The sequence below is a fragment of the Xiphophorus maculatus genome, chromosome 10 (assembly GCF_002775205.1).
Source record: "Xiphophorus maculatus strain JP 163 A chromosome 10, X_maculatus-5.0-male, whole genome shotgun sequence".
Lineage (NCBI taxonomy): Eukaryota > Metazoa > Chordata > Actinopteri > Cyprinodontiformes > Poeciliidae > Xiphophorus > Xiphophorus maculatus.
Genome location: NC_036452.1, coordinates 15,604,767 through 15,626,539, shown reverse-complemented (window position 1 = coordinate 15,626,539; position 21,773 = coordinate 15,604,767). Strand labels below are relative to the sequence as shown.

At 39.9% G+C, this 21,773-nt stretch overlaps 1 protein-coding gene across 2 annotated transcripts in view; it reads left to right on the top strand.

Moving 5' to 3' along the window:
• Positions 1-21,282, top strand: part of skap1 (src kinase associated phosphoprotein 1) — a 44,574-nt gene extending 23,292 nt beyond the window's left edge. Inside the window, exons 8-13 of one of the 2 annotated variants that reach the window (XM_023340605.1) lie at positions 149-212; positions 2,139-2,327; positions 7,382-7,435; positions 7,548-7,657; positions 19,235-19,337; positions 19,691-21,282. In XM_023340605.1, the coding sequence (XP_023196373.1) occupies positions 149-212; positions 2,139-2,327; positions 7,382-7,435; positions 7,548-7,657; positions 19,235-19,327 (510 nt within the window). In that variant the 3' untranslated portion in view covers positions 19,328-19,337; positions 19,691-21,282. The remainder of the gene's footprint in view (positions 1-148; positions 213-2,138; positions 2,328-7,381; positions 7,436-7,547; positions 7,658-19,234; positions 19,338-19,690) is intronic. The other variant, XM_023340606.1, reaches the window with a different exon arrangement.
• Positions 21,283-21,773: the final 491 nt, after the last annotated feature.

Here is a 21,773-nt window from a genome sequence, read left to right as displayed (position 1 = left end):
ATATCAATAAATTGTGTCGAAATCTTTTTGTCAAACATTTGGTCAAAATGTCATGTTAATGTAATAATTGTGTTTCTACACATCCAGATGATAACTGCAGAGTTTAGATATGATTTTAAAGACTGTATTATTTGCCCTCTCTTTGCAGTTCACTGCCAGCAGCCCTCAAGATGCCCGAGAGTGGGTGGACCAAATAAATTTTGTTCTGAAGGGTAAGACATCATCTCTTTGTGTTTCTTTCCTGTAGCTTTGTTGTGCGACGTCTCGTCTCCGTTTTTTTATTTATTAATTTTTTCTACAACTTTTTACAGGTCGAAAAGCCTCACAACATAAGGAAAATGCAATAATAATAATAACAACAATGGAATAAAATTTATTTTAGCTGACGTTTTAAAAGGTTGATAAGAAAATACATTTGAAGAAGTATAAATCGAACATTTTTTTCCCCCTCCATCTGAGTTGTTATTGTGTTTCCTCGGTGCAAAAAGGTCAGAAGTGCGTGGGAGCTCTTTATCATCTCTTTCTGGAAAACAGCCGATCTGTCACTAACTACACAACCAGACACATAAGTCCTGAATCCTCTCATTCCACTTGTCAACCCACAAGGTGATGTGCATCCTTGTGTCCATCTAGTTCTCCTCCACTCCGTTCAACTACGCCTCCCACTACCCTCCTACCGAATTCCAGCTTACAGGAAATTGATTGGTAGATGTTCTGGTTATCCTCCAGTGACATTGATTTCTGCTTGGTTGCTGCTGGATGGCAGCGGACCTGATACCCTGTGTTGCAGCGGCCAGTCGCTTGCAATGAGACAGCTCCTCCATCTGAGCGAGCCCTCGCGTCTCCGGCTCTCTAAAATGGGCTCGGGCTGGCCTTCTGCGTGCGGGAAGTAACAGACACTCTGCAGTTTGTCTTACGTCCTCCAAGCATAGTTCTGCTTCACAGTCTAGTCCGGTGCAACGTATAAAGACAGTTGTTTATGGTTAAAACAAATGTAAAAACACACCAGCAGGCCGTGATTGTGAAAATATACTTGGATTTTTATGTTTTTATAATTGGAAACCTTTAAAGTGAAGCCGCAAAGATTGCTAATGAGGGCAAAAGCGACCATTGTGAATTTTCTGGTTCTTTTCTTGAGCTCCCTGCAAAATGTACAAAAACTGCTTTTAAAGAGTCATACATGAGGGTTCTTTCTGTCATTTTTTTAAAACTAAATGTATTTAAAAAATCCCAGAATTTCTCAAAACTACCAAACATTCAACAGTTTTAAATATTTAACCCCTTAAATGCCAATTTAGTTGCTTCAAACTTTCCAACTGTCATTTTAACACACTTTATATATAATCAAATATAGCACAAAATGTTTCACGGATGTTAAAATGACTAGAGACGCACATTTAATTGATTAAGCTATGTACACAGACAAAACATTTAATAATGATACTGATAGGTGAAGAAGTAAAAGAGAGAAATGTGATAAATAAATAAAATTAAACTTATAAAAAAACAGAATTTACAGCAACTTAAAAGACAGTTAAAATTAAAATATGTAACATAACATATTATAGTGACAATGAAATGATAAATAACATGATCAAAAACATTATTCAGAATATTTATCACTTCAATAGTGCTAAAATAATAAGACAGACTGTAAATAGCTACTATAAAAGTTGCTAAAAGCTGAAATTGAAATAAAATTAGCTAAGAAAATAACTGGCTATAAACATCACTTAAAAGCCAGACTGCATCTTCAGAAACATCCAAACTCTCAGCGTCTCTCAGGCTTTCAGCTCAGAACTGCAAACCAAAACGAACTCCTCACTAAATATTTTTGTTCTCACTTTAAGTACCAAAAGAAGACCTGAGGAGTCTGTAGAACAAAACCAAATCTGATAAATATGTTTGGCTAAGACTATTATGAGTTAAAATCGATTTCATGAATAGGAAGTCAACGTAGGAAATTTTCCATCGCTGTGATGAAAACTCACTATATTAAGAGGGCATGTACTTATGTTTCGGTTGATTGTACCCATCCATTTTTTTTATTGCAAAACATTTTTTTAGCAACAGCAGGAAAAGTTCTCTTTATCAAATGAAATCTTCTGGGTTTTACAATGTTTCTCCTTTCCTCATAGATCTCAGCTCTAATGTCATCCCCGTTGACGACGATGAGTATGAGGACGAGTATGATGACATTGAGGGCCTGGCCAGTCCCCCCCTGCCGCCATCAGTGGCCCAGGTTTCGCAGGTCAACAAGCAAATAAGAAGACAAGAGAAGCATGAACCTGATGAGGATGAAGACGACATCTATGAGGAACTGCCAGGTATGCCACCGCCTAACGTAAATGAATTCAAACATCATGTGACCTTCAAATCAGTTTAAGAACAGTGCATCGAGGGCTTTATAGAATGGGTTTCCATGGGCGACCACAGCAGGTGCCAGAGCAACACGAGGTATTGGATGCTGTGGTGTTAAGCACCTGCTACTTTACTCTAGAGCAGTGAATATGTGGTTTCTGGAGTGGCACATCTAGTTTTTTTCAGCTGTGAGAAGAATTATTCTTATACTGGATTTCACTGTGGGACTGTTTTTCAAGAGTTTTGTCCGTTTAAATGAAAGGAAGAGTTTAAAGTTTCAACAAACAAGGACATTTTGGATAAACATGAGCCATGGATAAGCCAGTTTGATGTGGAAGAGCTTGACTGGTTTACACACAGTCCTGACTCTAACCTGAAAGAACACCTTCCGGTAAATTAAAGCACAGACCGGATACCATTCCTTTTTGTCCAACATCAGTGTCTGACCTCACAAATGTGCTGTTCAAAGAATGGTCAGAAATTCCTATATGCATCCCAGAAGATTTAAAGCTGTTGGAGTTGCGTCACATTAAAGTTGTGGACTAAGAATGGGATGTCAATCAAAGTTAATTTGTGTACGAGACAAATACTTTTGACTATATTAGGCAGAAATCAGATCCAGGATTGTAACTGTGGGACTTGCTGTTAGCTGTAGAGCTGGTTATTTTGTTGAGTACAAATGTTCGCCGTAGTTTTCACCAACATTGAACGTTTTTCCCCCCCAGTTTTGTACTGAAAGGAAAGCAATTGGTATTTTAGTTTATGTATTGAAGCAAGAAGAAAATACTGGAGAGAGGAAATGCAATTGTATCTTATTTTAGTTGTATAGCAAGGTGGGAAGAGTTGAAAGATTCACCAAAGAGACTGTCTTCTGGAGTAGCTGGTGTGAATTATGGTACAGTTAATATCCTCCACCCCCATGATCTGCAGCTAGAAAATATTAACACTGGGAAAAAAGAAAACGTCAGATGGGTCACATTCAAAGAAATATGAATTTCAAATTTCATTTACTAAAGGCAAAATATCCAGATGCATAAATTACGACTACATCTAGTTTGCATGTTAGTGAGATGTCCATTACTAAAACTAATTTAAATTGTTTTGTCAGCGTAAACACTGTAGTAGTGATAAAAATATTAGCAAAATAAATGTGCTGCATTTCCAGTTTGGAAAGTAGAAATACCACTTATTTACCGTGAAATGAGGCCTTTAAAAGTGATACTAAAACTGCAATAAACATGTAACACAGTTCATTGTTACAACTTTACTCTTTTTAACTGCAGCAGTCATATTAGCTTGTGTGGTTGTGTTGCTCAAAGACCTTTGACCTCATATTTCAGGAGCCTAATTTCTGGGAATGTTCAGGATAAAATAGTAAATTTTCACTTCAACGTAGAAATTTCTTATTATAATTATTCAGTTGTTAAAAAGGAAATGCACCTCTGGCTCTCTGCTTTTACTTAATTTTTGTCACGTTCAGCTTAGTTAGTGCGTTACCTTTCGATTAAGTGTTCATTTCTGAACTATTACCACACATTCTTCAGTTATATTAAAAAGCTATTGTTCAGTGTGCGATTTGTAATTGCCTATTTAATAGTGTGCATTATAAGATTGCCTAATAGTTGGAACAGCAGTCCGTGGCTGTTGAATTTACGATCATCAGTGATATGAGAACAGCAAATGTTGAGACATTTTTATACCCAAAAGCAATCAGTTAGATCTGGTTTAGACCTGCATCACAGTTAATGCTGCAGTTGCTTATTTATGTTCCATTTAATTGGAAATTGACCAACATTCATTTTTTAGAAAGCAGTGAGGTGCCTCAGGTGTCTTCTTATTGCCACCTGAACTGATCTCTCATTTAAAAATCAACACTAATAAGCTCGACCGTGCTGCTGCAGGGCTGCTCAGGACAGCAGAAGATGTGAAATCCTCTTCCTCCTTATCTTGTAGTAGTTTGGAAATGCTCTGTCATAGAATGTCCAATTAGCTAATGTTGCCTGGCAACAAATAGCCTCCAGTTCAATCCACTAAGCAGAGTTTTGGGGGCTAAAATTGCCTAGCAACAGCAGTTTGGCAGAAAGGAAGGAAAACGTGGCGTCTCAGAGGCCTTAAAATAGTCCTCAATGCCTCATAGTTCACAGATTTCGAGTGACAAGAGCCCGGAAAAAGTCTGTGTTCGGCTTCGTTCTGAGACCGGGCTACAAGATCCCAAGAAGGACAAAAGAGGCGATCTGATCTTCTCAGCGTTGCCGTCCATCACTGTTCCTATTAAATAAGATACATCAAGATTCTGTTTCACTCAGTGAGTACATTACCTTTGCCAAAATCGCTGGTGAAAGGGAAATCGGTCTTCAAACTGTCACGCCGCCGTTCAAAGCCATCTGGGAAGAGGTAGAGACCCTGACCACAGATGGCGTATCGAATGACGAGCTCTTTCGTTCACTTTCTCACCCCCAAAGCTTATCAATCATTCTGCTCCACTCTGTGCTCACCAACAGCTTTTACACAGTGATTACAAACCGGTAAATTATTTAAATCTCCACTAATCAGGGCTGCAGATGAGCAGAGCTGATGGTAATAGATATATTCCTTTGCTAAATCAAAAGACAACAGCACCAGTGCATAAATTTACAAAGCAAGTGTCGTCATTCGTGTTCTTTCCTGAAAACTTGTTGAAATTAAATATTGAGAATTCTGCAAAATTGTATGCTTTAGGCAGATTGCAGGCTTCAAGTTCTGATGACTGATTTTATTGACTGGAAAATTAAATCACTTTAATGTGGAAAGCATCAGGCCGTAGCAGCGGCTGCTCCGTCATGTGATGCCCCTCTTTCTGCCACTTGAGGACCGCTGAACAAATGTTTAGAAGCAAAGCAAACCAAATTAAAATGACTCCTCAGGGTGGAAAAAGAATATGGTGACTTTCTGCATCCAGAGACACAAAATGAACTCGCATCCAGAAATATTTGCGTATGTGTGTGCCAGCGTAGGGGTGTGTGTGTGTTTGATCTCTGCTTCTCTTCCTGGAACGGAGAGCTGCTGGTCGTGCTGGAAGGTGGATAGTGTTGCTGCGTTGTGGCATCGCTGTCAGCCCTCTTCTGTGCACGATGGATGTGGGAGTCGGGGGGAGGCGGATCACTGTGTCACAGAGCAGACCAGCGGGTGCCACGCCCCGCAGGCACAGAAACCTCCACCTCTGCGTGACTTCAAGACCACTACTGCTTCTTTTGCGTTTCTGTGCAGTTCTGGTCCTAGACGAGGGAGAAGATCCATTATAGATTTGCTAAGAATTTCATTTTACCAGCATTTTTTCCTTCTGTGATTTTTAATTGTCTTCGTCAGAATGATCAATTATATGTATAATCATAATTATTATTGCAGAATAATATACGCAGTTATGCTATTTATGTTTCCAGCTTTTGGTTTTGTTATTTTAGAGTTTTCCATCCCTCACTCTTGTTGTGATCCTTTCTAAAAGATGCACAAGACAAATATTTTCTTATTTTTGCCCTAGTAGCATAGAAGACAGTCAGAGTCCTATATATATATATATATATATTATATAATATATTATATATTATAATATATAGTAATATAGTATTATAATAGAGCAGACTCTATTTTTTAAGGAAGCTGAGATCATTCAATGTGTGCAGCAAAATGTTGGAGACCTTTTATCACAGTGTTGTTGCCGGTGCCATCTTCTTTGCTGCTGTGTGTTGGGGAAGCAGCATCAGAGCCAGCGACTCCAATAGACTGGACAAAATCATCAGGAAAGCTGGCTCTGTACTGGGACTAAGGCTGGAGTCCCTGGAAACTGTGGTGGAGAGGAGGACACTGAAGAAGGTTCTGTCTATTATGGACAATAAACAGCACCCTCTCCACCACATAGTGGACAGACAGCGGAGCACCTTCTCACATAGACTGCTCCAACTCCGCTGTCATAGGGACGGATACAGGAAATCCTTCCTTCCACATGCCATCTCACTGTACAATAAAAGCTAAATCATTGTTCTGCACAAATCAGTCCAATTTTGCACAACTGCACTTTGGCACACTTGCTGTACATATATTACATATACATACTGTTTCTGCATTTTTGAATCTTTGCAAGGACTGCTCTAAGCTGCTTTTTATATTGACAGCATGTTATATTTTATTTTTATTTTTATTTTGTCTACAATTGCTTCTCAGTGGTGGTTGTTGTGTGTCTTGTCTCTATGCTGCTGTAACTGCGAAATAATTTCCCTGCTGGGATGAATAAAGTAATTCTATTCTATTCTATATAATATAATATATTATAATATTATTATATAATATATTAGTGAAGCTAAGTGAAGCTAGTAGATTCTTTATTCAATTATTACATCACCTTTAGAGTCTAATACTCAATTTAGTGGCATAAAAATTATTAGGGACAATCAAATAATCAATAAATAAAACAGAATACAGACAAATGCACTGATCAGACATTTCCTGGCTGAAAAAGGATTTTTTTTTTTCTGAGGTCTGACTCTCCTCTTGCAGCAGGAACATTGATAGAGAGAGACGTTTTGAGGCTATGACATATTATTCCCAAAAACACGTCATAGCATATTTTCTTACCTTTATTGGATTTATTACTAAACTCTAAGGTGCACCTGCAGTTGATCCAGTTTCTTAAAGGCTGAAAATCGTGGGTGATTTTTTGTTTTGATGTAATAAATGGTCAAAATAATTCTGATGTTTCATCATTTGACCTGCAGATTAGCGATCAGAGTCGATCAGAGGAAAATGGGCCGATTCCAATCTCTGATCTGATTTATTGGTACATTTATCTAAATGAAGTAAAATCAATTTTAGATGTAATTTATTGATAAATGTTCCTGTGTGGTCTATTAAAAACTATGCAAGCATATTTCTCTATAAATTTGGGAATAAGCCAATGAAATTGACCCTAAAGTGTGTCTTCTTTATTTATGTAAATTATTTACTATTAGAAATGTCATACAGTAATCACTGTATTTTGTTTCTTTAGAGGAAGATCTTCAAGAACAATTGGAAGAGACTGCTGAGAAGAACAACCAGTCAGGTGAGAATAAAATTTTTAAGGTTTCCAAATCAATAACAGAAAGCAGCCATTCCCCAGAGGTTAAAGCTTTTTGCCTCATTTGAGTGAATTTGTGCGCTGTGTTTCCTTCCAGCCTTGTCATCAGAATATGCTAACTACTACCAGGGTTTGTGGGACTGCCAGGCCGACGAGACGGATGAGCTGGACTTTAAGAGAGGGGATCTCATCTATGTCATTAGCAAGGTGGGTGGAAGAGGTTGCTTCTGATTTCTGGACTTTCTTCTAATTTGTTGTTGTGAGCTTGATGGCAGCCGCTCTTTATTTCTAATGAAAGAAAATTCCCAGAGTGCTCTCTCTGACTTGTTGATCAGCCGTCCCAAATGAGATGCTGATAAAACCCCCCCAAAAAACCAGTGTAATTATTTAAGGGTTAACCAACATCAGCTCTGGCGATCGCCTCGCGAACATGCTGATATCCCCAACATCTAAATTCCCTCCGTTAGCGCGAGCTCGCATCTCGCCGCAGCACAGACGCGGCGACAGCTGCATTGTCTATTCCCGGGCCGCCGGGGTGAAGTGCCATTCGGATGCTGCGTAATGGTGCTGTTGTTCATTAAGGAGCCTCTATCGCAGGGGTTAATTGAGCAGGCAGCCATGCGAGGCTCTTCCTTTCTGTTTGATGTAAACTGCAGGTGAAAGCCATCCTGCATCTCAGCTCTTTTCTCCCAATCTGTTTCCTCGTGTTTTATGGCCGTCGTGCAGCTACATGCAGAGTATCTACCAGTGAAAAGACATCCTACTGGAAATCAATGGCTTGTAATTTGGGCACTTCTCCTCCACTGCGGAGTGGGACTTGTTCCCAGACTGTTGCGATTGGTCGATTTCAAATTGAATCATCATGCTCTGTGTTTAGGCCAAATTATATGAGGAGGGGAGGCAAGATGAAGAAAGAGGCTTATTTGTTTATAATTATGTAATTGTTATTTTTGCTCAATTTTAATCATTTACAGTAGAATAAAAGAGGAAAATATTTCATAGTTGTTCCTGATAAAGACACATAAAGCTTTGTGTCTTTATCACAAAGCTTCTCCTGTAAAGCTCCCTTTACAGGACAGGGAAGTAAATATCCCCCTCAAACATTTTCATATTTTGTCAAATAGAGTTTTGGAGTGGAAAGGGAAAATGATATATTGCTTACCACATTTTGGAGTGTGGTGATCCCACCCTCTAAACTTTTAACACACCGGTGCATCAAATTACGTTCAGAAATCACTAAATTAGTAAACAGATTCAAGCTGCAAATCATAGCCTTTAAAGATTGGTGTGTGTTTGCATTCATCCTCCTGACTCATCATTTTGCAGAACAGCTTTTCTCTGCAGTCACAGCTGCAGGTCTTTGGTCTCTGCCAGCTGTGCACATGTACAGACTGAAATTTGTCCCATTCTTCTTTGTAAAGCAGATCAATCTCTGCCAGATGGGAGGGAGAGCATCTCTGAACAGTAATTGTTGAGCCTTGTCACAGATTTTTGTTTGTATTTAGGTTTGGACTTAGACCACTGTCTCTCTCTGGCTGCATGTTTACGCTCTTTTCCTGCTAGAAGGTGAAGATTGTACTGTATTTACCTCCTGCTGAAGAAAAATATCCCTAGAGGATGTTCTGCCACCAGGATGTTACACCATTCGCATCATGTGTTCAGGATGGTAGTGTTCCTCCACACACAGAGCTTCAGAGCACCTTCTTCAAGGTTTGCTGAGTTTCCTACATGGTTTCAACAAACGGCACACAAGACTTTCATATGGCTGTCAAAGAAAAGGTGACAGAATACAAGTTCACACCACACTTTTCAGACTTTTATTGGTTAAAAAAAAATAAAGATTTTTTTTTTTTCTTCACAGTTTGTGTTGCTCTAAACCAGGAGAGTCAAACTCATTTTCATTTTGGAGCTCATTAAGATCATAAATGTTTTGATAAAACTACCTATTAAATTAAAGCTTTATCTGTATTCAATGAGCACATCTTACAATAAATAGTATTAACATCGCATTAATGTAATTTGGGACTGTACAAATAAAAACTGATTTGATTCGACTGTTAAAATAATGAGTTCTATTGATGTGGCTTTCTAGAGTCTTGAGGGCCACACCAATAGCTGTGGCATGTTGGATTTGGCCCACGGGCCTTGAGTTTGACACATGTAGTCTACACCATAAAACGCCAGTGGAAAACATTAATATCTCTATGTAGATATATCTAATATCTAATGTAGAAAAGTTCAAAGGGTGTAAAAACTTTTGCGAAGCGTTTTTCTTGGTCGTGCTCTGAATGCTACGGAGCCGGTCTCCTCCGTCTGCGGGTTCCGGGTGATTTGGGGGAAAAATGTCAAAGCACCTGCCTTCATTTTTCACATAATGCTGGCAAAAGCAGGAAAACTTGAAGGTAAGAAAAGGGGAGCTGGCTCTGCAGTACGGAGTCGCCCCCCACACTGCCTGAGCTCTGCTCCCTGGATTATATTTCACCATGTAGATCCTATTACTGCGTCACTGAGGGGCTTAAAAGAAAACTACGACGTCCAAGTTGGAAGCAAGGGCTGTTTGTTTTATCCCCTAATCTTAATGACACAGATCACTCTTGTTTTGTCAAGCTGGAAGATAAGGTCATAACATGGTTACAAGCTACAGCACTCTGACTGTCTTCTAATAGATTTAAAGTGTGGTTGTAAATTATTTAGATGAGATTTCCAAATGCTTGGCTTTCCTAGAGAACACAACTCAACTCGTGTCCCGTTTTGCGTTCTAATAGCGCCACGTTGCCCTCATGAATTGTATTATTTGGATTATTGCCTGTAATCGGCTGTTTTGTTTTAATGAGGCCTCGGGGAAGGCTTCCCTGCGCCTCTACACACAGACCCTCGCTGTTGTTGGGCTTTACAGGGGAGGGATTCCTGGGATCCCTGACCTCGGTGAGTAAAATACGGGCCCTTGGCTAGAACTCAAGCTTGTCGTTTAACCGGGGGGACCCAGACACACGAAATGGCCGTAATAAAACCAGGGCCCATAAATTCTCTTGGAGGGTGGGAGGCCTGCTTGTCTCTGCTGTTATGTCAACACTGACCATAATTACAGGGTAATAAGGACACGCTCTAAGTGCTAAATCAATGGTGCTAACAAACTGTTATTTTTAAAGCTAGCATGTGATTGACTGCTGAAGTGCAGAGTGGGGTTGCCACGGGCGGGGTGTCATATGGCTGTGAACTGAGGAGGACATGCCGATTGTATAAAAGGCCCTCATCCATCATTATTGATCCCTCGCTTACTGTAAAGTGGGGGCATTTTTACTGTATTTGTGTTTTTTCCCCCTCCCCTGTGTATTGCTGCGTGCGCACACATCGCTGACAAAGTAAATAAATTAGGAACCTCACAACTCATGTGAATCCCATTAGTTCGAGGGAATTAATCTCGTAGCATGAATCTTTCGATGATGTCTAACACGCCTTCTGCAGAGCTCGATGGGGATGTTCAGCCTGCTGATACATGAGGTGGCAACACACCGTAAAATCCATCTTTTTTTTTCTGCAGCATTTCGCTTTCTTAAAGCTTGCATTTTTCTTAATGCATTTCCTGGTCAATGTAGGTTTTATAAATGCAGTTAACGTTGCATGAAATATTCGAGTTTTCCCCACAAACAGGAAGACGGATTCTGTCCGTTGCTAATCTATGCTCTTTCAGATTCTCATCAATTTGATTTTTTGCCTTTTCCTTAAGAATTATAAACTAGATTATATGGAGCATTAGTACTCTCCTCTTGAATGTACTTGTTTCCCATTTAGGTTCAAATACATTTCTTTAATTTAGCTTAAGTGTCTTAGATGCTGTGTCCTTAAAATCTTAAGTATGGACAAGTTGGCAAAGTTGCAAACAGATGAAAATCTCTCCAGAAATGTACTTTGGCTTAAATCAGTGGTATCCAAACGTCTGGTCAAATCAAACATTGTGAGAATAGTCAAGAGTAGACCTAAAAATTTACTAAAAAATGAACAAATATTTTAAAAAGCATCCATTAAATTATTTTAGGCAGTACTCTGCTATCAGCAATAAAAACAATAAGGATGTGGGTAACTTTTTCTTTAAAAAAGTGCTTTCTATATTTAACCACGTTTCATAAATTTAATAAAAGCAGATTTTGGTTCAACATAGTCTGATCCTATTCACTGAAAAATTTAAGAGTGCAAAACCATGGTTATTATTATATGTACATATATATTTGGTAATTAAAAGATGAACACTTTTCTTGCACGTAACATTTTTCATTGTAAGAAGATTTAAATTTCCTGGAAATAGTTTTGCCCTAACTGGGGGACCAGATGTGTATCTCTCTTAATTTACAGTCCAGGGGCCACAAATGACCCCCAGGCCACATTTTGGACATCCATGTCCTAAATGCCTGGGTATGCAGAGTTCCTATGCTGTTTTGAAAAACATGCAGCTTGATTTTATCCTTTTCTAACTATGGATGAAGAAAGAAATAAAATTGAGTGGAGATAACTATTTGAGTTGCCTTTATTTTCTATCATAAACTCCTGCAATTTCTACTCAAAGATTGCTATTAATTTAATTTGTATTAAGCATAGAATCAGAATATATAATCGAAACACATACTACACAGTATAAAAAGACACATAACCGGCATATGTTTGACTCTGACATTACATTAGACCAAACTTTACTGGCAGTTAGGATTACCAACTTTATTTTTTATTTGCTAAATGTCAGAATATTAAGAGATATTTCTTTAAGCTTTTTTCAAAGTCAGTTTACATATACCTTTCTAGTTTTTGGTAGCTCCTCGCAACAGTTTGCTGGGAATTTGACCCATTCCTCCTGGCAGAACATGTATAACTAAGTCAAGTTCACACAGTTCAGCCCCCAAGTTTTCTGTGGAACTGAGATCAAAGTTTGTCCAAAACATTGACTTTGTTGCGCTTAAGCCTATTTGTAATTTGGCAGTGTGGTCAAGGTCACTGTCCATTTGACCCAAGCTGTGTCCAGCCTTCAAGTTTGTGTCTGATGACTTGAGATGTTGCTTCAATATTTCCACATATTTCCACTCATGACGGCATGAACAGTTCAGCAGTCACTCCTGCATGGATTCATTCTTAAACACCTGAATTTTATCTAAACATCCAGCATGCCCCTGGGCAGTCAATGTTGTGTGTTTAAGTTTAGATGTAGCTGAAAATGATTTGCCAGTCTCAAAAATGCCTAAGCCTGTTTAGACTTGGGCCAGAATGAGATTCTTACAACATGATAGCCATGTGTAAACATACTATGGTCTTCCAATATAATGGCATTACCATGAAAAAAAAAATTAAGAAAATAAACAGTTATTTCAAATGTACAAAAAAATAATGATAAAATATGGGATTTTCATGGTTATTGTAATGGCATCCATAACATCCGTTGATTTTGATAAATGTAGAAAAAACACCTGTTAAAGCAGAGCTATATTCAAGAAGCTTTATTTATTGTGAATTAAATAAAGGCATCGGAGATCATAAACTGTGTCTTAATGAATTTAGGATAATCCAGTCTGAGGCTTTTATGCCAAAAAGTTTATGAAATAGCCCTTTACTGCACTGCCGATGCTGATATTTGATGACGTGTGAAATATAAAGATAATAAAACTCAAGGAGGTAAATCTTTTGTACTGTTGGAAACAAAGGCATTTGAGTCTAGAAAAGTATGCAATTGTCCAGTGGAAAATTTACAGAAAACCCAGTTGTATTTTTTTTTCTTCAACAGCTGGATTTTTACTGCAGGAATTGATAGTCATGATTATGATTTTTCTGTAAGAAGCATATTGCCTACCCCTTCCTCTATCCTGGCCTGTATTCGCTCTGTAACCAGATTTCCCTGCAGTTTCTCGCTCTTAATTTTGCTCCACCTCGTGTGTATCGGACCAGTCCGGCACTGAACCAGGAGGTATGTCCCGCATTCTTGCTCTCTAATTTATGTATCCCTAATCAAAAGACCGCAGCTCTACAGGTCAGCTGTCACATTCCTGTATTCCCACAGGCACTCATGGGGAACGGCAGGATGGAGTGGGAAGAGATTTATGGCACAAACCTAGTCCAGGGTCCTTAAAACTCTGGCAGGCGTTGCTGCCACCTCTCCCCTCGTCCTCCCTTCTCGCTTCCCTCACTCCCGTTCCTCCTCCCAAGCAGAATCAGGAGAGAGCGAGCGAAGGCAGCGGGCTCAGCCAATCCAATGTGAGCTCCCAAAGCAGAGCGTCACCTCTGATTTGACACCAACTTACCGCTGGACGGAGAATGTGAGAATGTGGATACCACTGACACCTTGTGGTGAATTCAAGCAGACCTGTAATGTTTCAACATCTTCAGAAGATTTTAATTCTGATGAAAATTTATATACTGTATATATGTATATATGAAAAAAAATACAGCTTCTGCTTGTATTGCTTAAAACGGTCTCCTTTCAGGGCTTTTTTAATGTCTTATAAGCAACTCGTTTCCCTGTCTGCTCTAAAAGAGGAAAAGTGGGCAAACAATCAGATGGGAAAAGTCAAGCAACAGAGACAAAGAGTGTGGAAAGAGGGCTTGGGGGGGTTCCTCTTTTCTTTAGTGTGAACTCTGTCACACACCAATTTAAAGACCCCAAGCTGCTTTTGTGGCCATAGACACCGAGTCACTATAGACAGGGAAGACATCCTATTTACCACCCAAAGTAGCAGGGGGTGAGTCTGGGGTCCGGGGTCATGCAGGAGGCAGCGGTCATCCCCCGGTCAACTACAGTAGGTCATTATTCAGCCCAAGCCAATAGCCTCGAACCGCGTCCGAGCAGCCCACCCCCCAATCCATTCCGCTTAATTATTATAAATGAGGGGCGGCATAAACAGCCATCATTACAGACACTCAGTGGCATACACAAATCCACTTTAAATTGCTATTAAGTTAGGAAGCGATCTGTAATCCCAGGCGTGCGTTAGAACGGAGCAAGCAGGCTTTTCTTTTTATTAAATCTCATCGTCCCTGAGATATCTTCAAGCGTTCTCGCGCTCTGTCACGTTTCCAATTTGGAGCCAATTCGTTGATTTAATTAAAAGCCCACTTGGAAAAACGGACACTAAGTAGCCATTCCCATCTCTGGCAACGCGCAGCTATAATCTGTGTTTTATTTTTTTTTGTTTACTCTTTTTGTTTACATAAATTTAGGGAAGGCTCGACGGAGGGGGCGGGGGGACGTTTCGCTGAAAACTTTAACTTCAGAGTGTTTGATTCACTTTTTGCATTATCCCTTGTTCCGTAGCTGGAATTATTTACATTTTTAAAAAAATCATGTTTTTTCCTTTAACTAGATTTTCTTCACTGCATCAGCTCCTTGAAATTGCTTTCTTCCATCTTTTTACAACACTTTAGAAAAATACTGACACTCCTCAAGCTTCTTCACAAGCACAGACTTCTGTCTGTTTTTCCGATTTCATGCGAGACGGATATATTTAAACATTCTTCTTTGCAAGAAAGCACCACTTGGATGGATAGCATACGTGAACATCAGTTTTGAAGTATTTCCACACTCTTAACTCATAGATGTACTTTGATTGACCTGTCCTGCATTTAGCTCTGACTGGATGTGTATTGCCAGCCTACTCTCCAGTCAGGAGGCTTTTGCAGCCTCTAACAGGTGGTTTGCACCTGTTAGAGATTCAGTGTTTGAGATTCAAAGCTCCCACCTGAGCTTTCAAGCCCCTGCAGATTTACCTTGGACCATTTGGCTGCTTCCCTGATAAATGCTCGCCTTGTCTGGTCTGATAAATCACGTGGACAGACATGTCTTGTTAGTTCTGCAGCCCCTCGATGTTAAGATGACGAATCGAACAGAGCTCTGAGATGTTCAAAGCTTGGAATGTTGTTCTGTAACCTAACCCTGTTTAAAGCTTCTGCACATCTTCCTAACCTGCCTCTGTTTGTTTTCTGTTGTTGTCAAAGGATGAGCAATATGAAATTAAGGTTTTATCAGAATATATTCTGGCACTATTGTGATAATTATAAAAGTGATGATAAGAGTTAATCATTACTCCTTTTTTAGGGAACTGTGTCACATTAGTGATAGCCCCCAAAATACAAATACTTCTCTTCAAAAACTTTCCTATTTGTAAGACGCGTCTTTAGGACACCTAAAGGTCGGATAAAGAACTGTGATTAATATGATTACACTGAAAATCTGAACTGCATTTAGTCATAATTTCAAGTTTATTGAGATTTATTTATTGCTGCTTTCATTGAACAAACAGCGGAAAAAGCAGTAAAACTAATAATCCCAATACTGACAGATTTGGGGATTTGAAACATTAACTTTAATTTTTTATGACAATAAATCTAAATTATTATCACAATAAATGATGAACATTGCAATAAATGAACGTCCCTACCGTTCTCTAACAAATCTCCTTCACAGAACACCTGGATTTATGCTGAGATTAAATTAGATGCTTTTGTTCTTTTTCTTTATTTCTTAGCATTTTATTCAAGAGTTTTAAAGTCAAAGTTTGTAAATGTCACAATTTGTATACTTATTTAGTAAAAAAAAAAAAAAAATACAAATTACAATCAGAATCATTTTCAAACCACTTTAATTATGCTCTGCACAAACTTGGTCTGCCATATGAAATCACAAACTGCGATGGTGTTTGTCGTAACTTGAAAAAATTTGAAAATTTCAAGAGGTATGAATATTTTTTGGGCGGGTTTTGTGGCTCCAAATCCGTCCTGAAAAACGATTCAGTCTGTCCCCAGTTTCTGGCATTATGAAGTGTGTCTGTGCAAGCAGTGAGGCGGCTTCTAGATGCTGCAGAGACCTGCAGTGCATCTGGTGAGCGTGCGCTGAGACGATAGAGGAGAAGGGATTGAAAACAAACAAGGAGAGGATGGAGGCAGAAAGGCTGCTGCAGGAGAGATGGGAAAAGAGAGAGAGAGGGGGAATGGGAGGAAAAGATGGAGGGGGCTGGAAATGTGGAAGGAGGGAGAGATTGTAACAAGCAGGCGGCGGGTTCAGCGGCAGGGCAATGAGAGACTTCCTGCGCTCCATCACGCCCAAGGCCTGCCTCAGTCAGCTGGTGGCCGAGCAGAGATGCCTCATGTGTCAGGCTTATTAGCACTCCCCCTAGTTTGTATGCATTTGGGATTACATGCGAGTGGGTGTGTTTCCACCAGGAGAAGGTTAGTAGTGTGTGTGAGAGCGAGAGAAAAATAGAAAAGAAAGAGGACCGATGAGGGATTTTTAAATGGAAAAAAAAAAAGTGGATTATCAGAAGAGCATGTTTTTGTTTTGCTGCATAATGGCGGCGTGACACCTGCCTCGCCCGACCAACCTCCGCTCACCTTCTCCCCGCTCCTGACTCGGGAAGCTGTCAGTCTGCCCTCCGCTCGCGCGCCGTGAGCGATGGGCCTATCAGGAATGCCGCCATTAGCCAGCCCCCTGAGTGGTAAATAAACGATCGTGCCGGTACACTGCAGGTGTTGTCATAGCAACCCACTCTCCATTGCCGGCCCCACCCACGCTCACTCCGAGCTCTCTCGGCGGAGGAGTCACCGGGAGGTCAGCGAGGCGACGCGCGGCCGCCGCCACGACACGGCGCTGTTCGACCCCCCCTTTCGCCTCTTCCTGCTCCCTGCCTCTCAATGCTGCCAAATACTCCCCCAAAACACAGACACCCCAATCTGTCTCACGTTAGCACTCCCAAACTTCTTCAGCTCGTTTCGTTTCTAGATCCAAAATAACCCCAGACGCGGGCAGCGGCGGCAGAAGGACGCCGTGAGAAAGGGGAGACTGTTTTTAAGTCATTTGGGTAATTCACTCTCCACAGCTTTTTTGGAATGTCCCTATTACAGCAGGTGTACTCTGGATGAACCCATTTCAAGTACGGGGAAGATGGACTCGGCACGCCTGACAGACTCCCGCCGCCATCGGCGCCCACTCTGCGATGCGGCAGTTGTATTAAAATGGCGGCGTTGATAATCCAAAAGACCTTTCTCGGGGAGAATTTGAGACCGGCTGCACAGATGGGCTGCGGAGATAAATAAAACTCTCTGTCACTACGGTTGGTGGAATAGTGCTGCGACGCCCCCAAGGGAGAGCAGAACTGTTTTGCTCCCCTCACTCTGATATGCCTCCACCCCACCCCCGTCCGTCTGTTTCCCCTCTCTCCTGCTCCTTTCCAACAGGAACCATGGCCAGCTTTCTGGATTTTCCCCGTCTTAAGTCTTGTGGGAAGCATAAAAGCCCCATTCCAGCCAAACTTTCTCCTTTCGTTAGGAACAGAGACGCACTGAGGGCGGCCCAGCACACCCTGACATCCCGGTCAGAGCTGAAAGCGATGAGGCCTGGGTGGACAATCTACTTATGTCTGTTTGTGCTCTAAAGACTCCCCAGTCTCGCGGTTTGTCACCGTCTGAACGGTTCATCCATCCTTGCTGTCCAGGAAGCGCTCATTAGCTGCAGGCCTCATTCTTCTGGCTGCAGAGAGGTGTCAAGTCCCGCAGATCGCCTAAACCTCTGACACGGAGCGCTTCGTCATGTCAGAGTCTGTTTGTGCTTCTGTGGCTGGAAGCAGAGCCATCGAATGTTCACCGACTGACACCGATACGCTCTCGTGTTCGTGTTTCATCTCCTGCAGCCAGTTTCAATCCGCCTGAGAGCAGACAGGCGATGGGCCGGCCGCTCCCCTCCTCTGCCCCGAGTTCAGGTCCTACTGCTTTGATCAGATGATCAAAGGTGATCAGTAAATCTCAGGGAAGATTCTGTTAACCACACTGGTTGTTCATGGACCCTTAAATTATTTCATTTATTTGATATTTTCAAATACATTTTTATTGAATATTTAATGCCCACCTGCCTTCAATTGGAAATACTTTTTATGTGTTTTGACAAAAAAAATTATTTGTTGCATCAAGTCAAATTGAATTGAAAAATATCTTCAATATTTGCAACTTATGTTGAATTTTATGTTTTCACTAAACCATTTTTTTCTTCTATTAAAATTGATTACTTATTAAATTTCACAAATTCACTTAAATTAAAAATCATTAGATTAAATATGTAATGCTTTTTCTTTTCTTTTTCTTTCTTCTGTCAATGTGGAAAAAGTCTTTCATAGTAAGAAAATATTTCCTAAAATGTTCATTTGCTGCATTGTATTTGATTTATCTGTTAATTATTTAGTTTTTATTTATTACTATTATTCTGTTTGTAGATAAAACTTTCAAGTTTGATTCTGTTTTTTGTTTTTTTTTTTTATGTAGAAACTATTTTTAAAAAGTCACATCAAGTCTTTCCAGGGAAAACGTCTCGACTTAATTAGTCTGGTGAAAGGAGGCCAGCTGTGTTTATGGCTTTTGAGCAGTTAAAAAAAAAAGCCGTTTTATTTTAGACTCTTACTATCCTGATTGCCTTGTTTACCGTTTTGCCCTGTTTTTAATGAAAACCCCTCGAGGCTAATGAGCCCCAGTGTGTATTAAAATATTGTGAACGGCTGTTTGTTGGATGGGATGCAGTTTCTTGCTTGTCCTTCGTTTGTAATTGACTTCATGCAGAAGGAAAACAATCTTAGCCTCATGGTTTTTGCGGTTTTAAGGCCCGTTTTAATTTCCTCGACCTCACACGCGCAGCGTAATTGGAGATCAAATCATGCAAACGGCTCCTGAAATTGTGTAAAAATCATCGATATTTGTGCTTGGAATTTGTTTTTGTTTGCTATTCCCTGAAGCCCTCGGAGATTTCATTATTTGTTCCCTTCTTGTGTTCAGGAGTACAACATCCACGGCTGGTGGGTCGGCGAACTGAACGGCACCGTGGGCATCGTCCCCAAGGACTTCCTGCAGCCCGCCTACATCCTCTGAGCTCCAACAGGTACCCAGGCACTCTCTTATCATGAGCATTATGGACCATTACTATGGCCTAATACACAGAAACAGTTCCCCTGGTACTCATCCAGATTGCCACTGAGGTATATTCAGTCGTTGACCTGCCGTTTATGGCATCTGCTGGCTGGGACAAGTACTGCACGAGGCAATCGGAGAGCCGTAATGGCCAGTGCTTGTGAATAAATATGCGCGACGAAAGCCTGATTACAGCGATGGTTGTCCTATTTAAGAAAATGATTCTGTGATTTTGTTAGATAGGCGCAGCTTAAAATGGATTCTGAATTATTAATGCGTGTTTTACTGATTTCTTTCAAATTTATTTTTCCGTTTGCTCCGCAGCACGCTGTCTTCGACACATCCAGACGTGACTCCACCGACGGATACCGACACAATTTCTTTCCCGCTTTTCATGATGTAGATGCTGCGTGTTTGTGCAGGATCTACTGTCCACCATAGATCACATTTATGTGATGTGGAAACTAGAACTGTCATTTTAGATGTATTCATCCAGAAATGACCGATGCACACTGAAAGCCACTGTTTACCTAGGCTGAGATATTTGTCAAATATCAGAATAAGCGACATACGTAACCGTACGGCCTTTAGATATTTTGATTTCTTAATTTTTAACATTAAAGAGTTATGTGCATGTTAAATACTATTAATAAATCATCAAGGCGTCAAATTAAAAATATTCTTGTTTGGGTTTTCTTTGTTTTCATTTACATTCAATTTTGGCCATAAGGTGGCAGCACTGTTCTGATAATTAAAATCTAGGAGAAGGACATCCTTGAAAAATGATCACATTGAAATTTACTTGAACTTTAATAATAATATACGTTAGTTCTTTTATATATACATATATATCATCTACATAATAGCCTGTAATGGTGAAACGTCTGACATTTAAAATTGGGTTTAGATTTATTTCACGTCTGGATCCAGTGGTGGTACATTTAGCAGAATGAGCACAGTGTGGAACGAAACACTTTCCCATATCAGGTCTCCTATGAAAGCAGAAACCAAGCAATGAAGTCAAAGAATTTGTCTGTAGATCTTGTGGCAAAGCATAAATCTGCAAATTGTTAGAAAACAAAACCTGCTGTGTACTTTGGAACCAGAGCCACTTATCTGGTGAACATGAAGGACAGTGGGTCCCTGAAGACTAGGATAGATAAACACTGATTTAGAGAGAGAAATGTCTGCAGCTAAACACTGAGATTTTTTTTATGTGATCCATCTCCAGAGAGCCTGGATTTAAATAAAAGTGAACAAATCTGGAAAGACCTAGAAATGGCTCTAGTGACTCTGCCCCTCCAACCTGACGGAACCAGAGGAGATCTGCTGAGAAGAAAAGGATAAAATGACACAAGACAGGTTTGCCTAGCTTATAAACGCATACCCAAGAAGAGTCAATATTGTAATAAACTACCAAAAGTGCTTCGACAAGATATTCAGCATGAATTTTCTATTTTAAAAATATTAAATGTTGGCAGTTTTACTTTTGAGCACTAGGTGGCAGCATTGTTACAAGAACGTCAATTTCTGAGAAAGACGCGGTGGAGATTATTTCAAAAAGGAAATGGTGTGAAAGAAACTTATTTATTGAAATAAACTTGGAAATCGTACATGAATAAAGTCACTCCGGTGGTTAATAACCCTTTTAGATCCACATTCACTTTTATTTTACTTCAAAACAAATTAAATAAAAAACACCTGCAGGTCCCTTTAAAATGCAGCAGAAATCACAGGAATGAGAAGCAGTAAGTAGTGTGAAAACAGATCTCAGATCAAATCAACAGGTTTGTGAGCAGTTGGACTTCAGACTGACATATTCAGGGGTCATATATGAACATTTTAAATTAAAAAAAAAAAAAAAACTGGGAGGAAATTACAGCAACCCACGTTTACGCCCAGTATCCAGTAAATGTGACGTGCCCCTAAGTGTTATTGGAGGAGTGCAGATGAATTTAAATGTAAACTGAACATGGCTATTCGGGTAAACACAGGTGAGCTGCAGACGTAAACAAATTTACCGGCATCCCTGAAAAAGATCCGCAGCATAAATTGCACTCTAACAACCTCCTAAACCTTTTTAATTTGACTGCATTTATTTAGGAGGGGATTAAATCTTACTACATTAATAGTTTTTAACAAAAATACTTGTGGCAGAGTTATTGGGATGACACCAAATGTTTTTTTTAAAAATACAAATTTTCTGGACTTTACTTTTTTGAAGTTAGAGTATATACGATGTTCTACTTTATAATCCAGGACTTTTTTTTCTGGCCTCCCTGCAAATATTTTACAGCGTTAAAATGTGAGGAGGAGCTGGGTTTTTTTTTTTTTGGTTAATTAAGGGAAGGAAAAAAAATCCAAATATTCCTATTTCTTTCTCCAAAAACCATGTTTAAATTATAAT